This window comes from Vidua macroura, chromosome 4 (assembly GCF_024509145.1).
Source record: "Vidua macroura isolate BioBank_ID:100142 chromosome 4, ASM2450914v1, whole genome shotgun sequence".
NCBI lineage: Eukaryota > Metazoa > Chordata > Aves > Passeriformes > Viduidae > Vidua > Vidua macroura.
The window spans coordinates 797,706-803,687 of NC_071574.1; the positions used below are offsets into that span (position 1 = coordinate 797,706).

Here is a 5,982-nt window from a genome sequence, read left to right on the forward strand (position 1 = left end):
GTAACTAAGGTTTTGTTTTGTAGGAAAATGAACTCTAATCCCATTTTGAGGATGAACAGGATAAATGCAAAGAGCTGAACACAAATAAATACAAAAGCCCCAGAAAGATACGAAACAGGACTGGGCCTCTCGGGACTGATGGCTGGCATAGCCCAGCAGCCCCTGGATGTCTCTGCCTGCCTGAATTCAGCCCTTCCCTGGTGCCGCCCTGGGTGTGTCCCACAGCATTCCAGGGACGATCCTGCTCCTTCCCTGGTGCCCCGGGGTCCTGCAAGCACCTTCTGGGGGCCACCCAGACACCTCCCGGGGCCTTTGGGGGCCCCCCGGCACAGTGCAGGCGGGGATCGACTCCAAGCTTCCCGGGAAGGTGGAGGCAGGAGAATACTGCCCACCATCCCCTGTGCAGCAGCTGCTCTCCATACTCGTGCAGACCCTGCTGGAGCACTCAGGCTCTCATTCCAGGCAGGCTGGAGCTCCCGTGCGAACCCATCACTCGCCGTGTCCCCTCCGGGATGGCGTGTCCAGAAAAGGGCACAGCACAGCGCAGAGAACGTGAACTTTATTCACTTGACTGCTCCTAAAATCTACCCTACGGGGTGACTACAAGACTACGGGGTAAGAATCTTATGCCTAGAACACTTCTACTTTTAGAAAGGGACTACGGAGTAAGAATCTTATGCCTAAAACACTTCTACTTCTAGAAAGGGAACACCGAGGGCAATGTCAGCTTCTTGTGGAAAAGGCGTCGGGGATGGGGCGTCTCTAACTCCTAAGATGGGGATGTCGCAGCGCCCGGGCCGGGCGCTGGTCACACATCCCCGCAGGGCTCTGCAGCGCGCTGGGGCCGGAGCTCCGCGCTGGGGGAGGCCGGGGTCTCCTCCTCTCTCAAGTCGGGCCCCGGTGCCGCTCTCTCGGCTCCGGGCCTCCGCTGGGAGCGGTGGCGCAGGCACAGCCGCAGCAGGGCGCGGTTGTGCCTCAGCAGCTGGATCAGCTTCCTGGAGCAGCCGCGTCCCCGGCAGCAGCAGCGGGGCCCGGCACGGGCCGAGCGGCCCCGGCGCTTCTCCTGCAAGGCCAAACGCAGGGATCCCCATGGGAGCGGCGGAGCGGGGCCGAGGCCTCTGCGAGAGAGACCCGGGCCTGCCTGGGCTGCCCGGAGCAGAGGCTGCAGCAAGCAGAGCTGCCTCGGGCCCGGTGCCCGCCCAGCTGCTCCGCTCCCCTCTGCCACCGGGCCTTGGCCCAAGAGGCCCGGCGGCCTCGGGCTCTGCCCCCTCCTGCTTGCCCGACTCCTCCCTCACCTCTCTGCGGCGTCTCCAGAGCCTTCTGCCCAGGTAGCATCCCAGGACAAGGCCTGTGATCAGCAGCTCCCCCAGGAAGCAGGTCCAGGACACCAGCGCCAGGTCCCCCCACAGGGCGGCTTCACCCATGTCATGCAGCTCCAGCTCCTCGGGAAGCAGACACCAGGCATCCGTGTCCCGCTCAGGACGGCTGGAGGGGTCGAGGGGATGGACCATGAGCATCAGCATGTACAGCTGCAGCATCCAGGAGAAGCCCTGGCCGGCCATGGTGCTCTGCACGAGGAACTGCCGCCACAACACAAGCTCTGGACGTCGCTCCACGCCGAGATCTGCCTGGGTTCTGGACACGGACGGCTGGGGACAGCTGCCAGCTACCATGCTGTCTCCAGAGGCTGTGATGTCACAAATCACGGAATGCACTGGCTTGGATGTGCCCTGGGAGGTCGAGTCCAACCTGTGGCCCGTGGCCACCATGGCAAGCAGGCCCGAGCCCGGTGTGCTATGGCCGGGTTTCCCTTGAATGCCTCCCACAATGGTGACTCCACCAGTGCTCCCGGGGTGGAGCATTCCTGCATCTAATGCCCCTTTTGGGGCCAAAGTCCTTCCTGATGTCCAATGTAAACCTCTCTTGGCACAGCTTCAGACCCTTTTTGGCATCTGCTCTCTCGTGTCCCGGCCCATCTCTGAGAAGGCCGGCGCTGCCGCACTGGGCCCTCGCTGGGTGTGGAAGAAGAGGCTGTGCCAGCGAGTGCTGCTCAGCCTTTAGCCACTCAAAGGAGCACTGGATTGTGCCTGCTGTGGAAAGTAGCATTTGTGCACGTTGCCATTTTTTAGAGGTTTTACCCCAGATTTTCATGGATGGCTGTCCTAGTGAAAGCAAGTCTGTTTTCATGAGTATTTGAAGGGTAATAGAACATCTCAGGGAAGTTCTGCTGGTGTCATTTTACTGAGGTTTTGAGATGAGTTGTAAGTCCCGAAAATTTTCTCCTTGGGGAGGTAGTAATTTCACAGTTTAGGTTGTGGGGATATTGATTGCCCAATGTTGAGGACCTAATGCAGCTTTCAGCACGAGAAATTTTAAACATCCAGTGATTGTCCTTGAAACAAAAACATTTTAAGTCTTTTCTGTGGACAGGAATTGCTTCTGTGTTATTTTACATAATCCATTAAAAATTTCTGGAAAAAGTCCATGGTGCTGTGGGATTTCCTTGGTACTGTTCTTTGGAATGGTTTCCCCCCATTTTCTGAAGCTGCCCACAGAAAGGTAACAGATGTGTGAGAAGTTCTGACAGGCAACTGGTGTCGGTCTTTGCCTCCTGTTTAGAGGTCTGCGGTGAGCTGTGCGTCCCAGAGCTGATTGTACATGATGTTGAAAAGGCAATTTAACCTTTTCGCAGCAGGATGTATTGATAGAATCAAAGCAGAGCATGGCTGATGCTAGTAAATGGATTAAAATGCATATCTGGAATGTGTTTATTTGGTTGTTATGCTAATATTGTAGTAATAGTTATGGTGTCTGAGTACTAAACAAGCTAACACCTGATTTGTCGTTGATTGTCTGTCTCTAACGTAGTGAACAGGTTTTGACTTTATGTATTATTGTCTGGCAGGCTGACCTTTTCAGATTGTGTGCTGCAAAATGTTGCTACTAAGGACAGTTGGTGTCAAAACAGGTGCTTTTCTAGCTTTTATTAAAATATTGAAAGAGGAAAGGTTTCTAATGAAGTTACAGAACTGCACATCATTAGGAAATGAACCTCTTCCCTGCCTGTATCTAGAAAAACAGGTTGGTGCCAATTGAACTTCTGAAATATGATGCAGAGATATTGTGAGAAATATTATGTACAGTGGCCACCCCAGGTGTATTCAATTCTGGGAAACACAGTTTTTGCTAGAAACCATTTTTGCTTTAATAGTGCCAGCCTATTACATCCCCAGACTGACAGGATATGTCCTTGAGCATCTGCATTTGTGTTATATTAATCATGAGGTTTTGTGTTAACCATGGGCTTGAGTTTCCTGTCTTTTTATCACTTCTTCAAATCCCAGATTTATACACTTGCTGGCTTGGTCTTTATGTTTAACGATGGTGTACCTTAGGCACGTACCTTGGTGTTAGTGTGAGCTGTGACGATCACATTTCTGGTCTGCCTTCCCTTGGTTAAGTGGTTCCCACGAAAGGACTGGGAGGTTTTGTGTTTGAAGATGGGAAAGAAGAAGTTCAGCAGCCTTGGCAAGTGAGTGTGCCAGTTCACAGGATGAATGTACAGAATCACCCGTGCCTCAGCTGGAGCATGCACTATTGGAGCTTGCTGCTGCTGGGGTGTTTGGATTTGTTGGCCTGTGAATCCATGTTCTAGGCGGTGTCATTTGTCAGAACTCCATTTCACTTTTACAGTCCCTCTGTTTTCTCACTTCTGAATTATGGTGTTCTCCGTGCCTTTTCTATGGGGAATTCTTGGGGATAAAAATAATACGTGGTCCATAATGGTTTATGTTTCTGATTGGATTTTTTTTTCTAGTTTTTAAATAATTGCCTTTTGTTTCTATCCTGGGGCAAAATGCATTTACAGTTTCAGTGGGTTTTTTCAATTGCTATTCCCACCCAGGCACTAAATAAGGAAAAAGAAGTCCCTTGGTTTCATGGAAAACATTCTGTGTTCTTGTGTACCTTTAAATTAATTAAAATATGGTTGTATTGCTCTCTGTTTAATTTCTTAACTTAATTTGGTAGAGTATAGAAACCTCTTAACATGAAAAAGGTAGTGAACAATGCCTGCCTTTCTGTGTTTAACTGCTGGGTGGGCATCCCAAGCTTAGTTCAGAGATTTGCTTTTAAACATCCCTTGTTCCTTCTAAAATCTCTCATTTTGCTTGTTTGTAGTTGTGTTAGAACATAAAGAGGGAAAGCATCCTGAAAAATTTTTCATCAGAACTGAATTTCACCCCAGCAGTGACTGCTCATTTGTTTTCTTAAGGCATGAAGGACACTGGGAATTTCTCACAGACTCATTTTTTGGGACAGCAGTCATTTCTGTTTGGCTGCACGAGAGGCTTTGCACAGTAGTGCTGGAGCTCTGAGGGGCAGGGACATTCCATGAGGACGAATGATAAATAATTCCTATACCTTGCACTGTTTCAAACCTAACACAGCAGAAGGAATTGTTTCCCTGATTATCAGTTTAACGGCGCTCCTGACGAGTTCTGCTGCTGAAGAGCACCAGCCTCGGATGTGTGAGGGGTTTCTCTGGAGGAGAAGCAGTTTGTGAGCCTGGACCTTTGTCCAGTGGGCAGCCCTGGTTTTACACAGGAGGGATCTGGAACTTAGTAAGGATTTGGAAGATGAGTATGTTTGTTGCTGGAGGTGTGAGGGGGGGGAAGTCCTCTACAGTCCTGGGGCAGTGATGAGAGAAAGTCCTGGAACAGCCCCTGGAGAGGGTGCTGCTGCTGCACACGATTCTCCTGGAGCTCAGCTGATGCACACAAGATTTGTTATGACTAAAAGGATTGCCACTAAACAGAATGCAGTCATTTCTCTTGTCACTTAGTGAAGCATCTTTTGATCCATTTTGAGCTGCGGGCTCACTGTGCAAGGCTGCAAGTAAATGAGATGCTCTAAAGAGATTTTGGTCTTTGTGACTTATTGAAGGTGGATAGGACAGAATTCCTTTGCTCATTGGGACTGCACAGTTTAGTTTTATCTGCTCTGTTTCTAAGCACTGCTAAAAATGTTATTTCCCATGATTTTGATGGCAGCAGAGGCTCAGCTGATTAATATGGATCTAAGTAAGGTCTGTAAAGTGAAATAAATAGTCTGAAAACCTGCTAGACAACCTTATAGGCAATCTTAACAGAAAAGGAAGAAGCTGAACTTCCATCTTAATTTCAGAGAGGATTCCTCTGTCCTGCCTGCTTTTCCTGTACTGGGTATGTAACCACCACAGTTCGTTTTGATCCTTAGCCCTGCCTGCACCACCTCACCTGCCTTCTGCTGCTCACCTTTGCTTTCTTGTCAGGTGGAGTCACTGAAATAGAAAAGATGGCCTTAGCTCATTTACTTCATTAAAATGTCTTGGCAATTTTTAAATTTTAAAACTTTGCCCTTTTATCTTTGGCTGAATACTGGTGCTGGCTCACACCTAAGGTAGCAAATGTAGATGGAAATGCTGTACTGGACATAACATAATTATGTTAGGAGGAGCAGTTATTGCTGCATTGCTAGGAAGAATACTAAATTGAGCCTGTGGGACAGTGTGCCTGATTATACTAATTGGTGCCTGTGCTTGTAATGCTTAGTTACTTTTTTTTTCCCTCACAACTGTGGAAGAACACTCGGCCATCTGATGTGGCCAAGCAATTACTGCAGCTTCCTGTTGCCCTGCTGGGGCATGCAGGAATGGCCATTTGAGCACCAAACTCCCCATCGATGCACGTGGCTCTTACAGCCCCGTGTTATGGTGATGCCAATTTGGGATGAGGGCACATCCGTCTCAGAAAAGTCATTAGCAGAGCTGTTAAGTTTTTCAGAACTCTTGCTTTTCCTGGGTGCTTTCATGAAATCTACTGATGAGCTCCCTTTTCCGGGAGAGAATTTAATTTCTTACCCTGGGACGGGAAAGGTTTAGTGTCTGTCACACCCAAGGACGTTGGCTTTGGCACAATTTCATGATACCTGAATGAGTCCTTT

At 49.3% G+C, this 5,982-nt stretch overlaps 1 protein-coding gene across 1 annotated transcript; it reads right to left on the minus strand.

The window, feature by feature from the left end:
* Positions 1 to 242: 242 nt before the first annotated feature.
* On the minus strand, positions 243 to 3,630 carry LOC128806373 (uncharacterized). The gene is made up of 2 exons (XM_053975883.1): positions 1,296 to 3,630; positions 243 to 1,063 (listed from the first exon to the last, which is right to left on the minus strand). The coding sequence occupies exons 1-2, from the start codon at positions 1,860 to 1,862 to the stop codon at positions 809 to 811; spliced, it is 822 nt and encodes a 273-aa protein (XP_053831858.1). The 5' UTR covers positions 1,863 to 3,630; the 3' UTR covers positions 243 to 808.
* Positions 3,631 to 5,982: the final 2,352 nt, after the last annotated feature.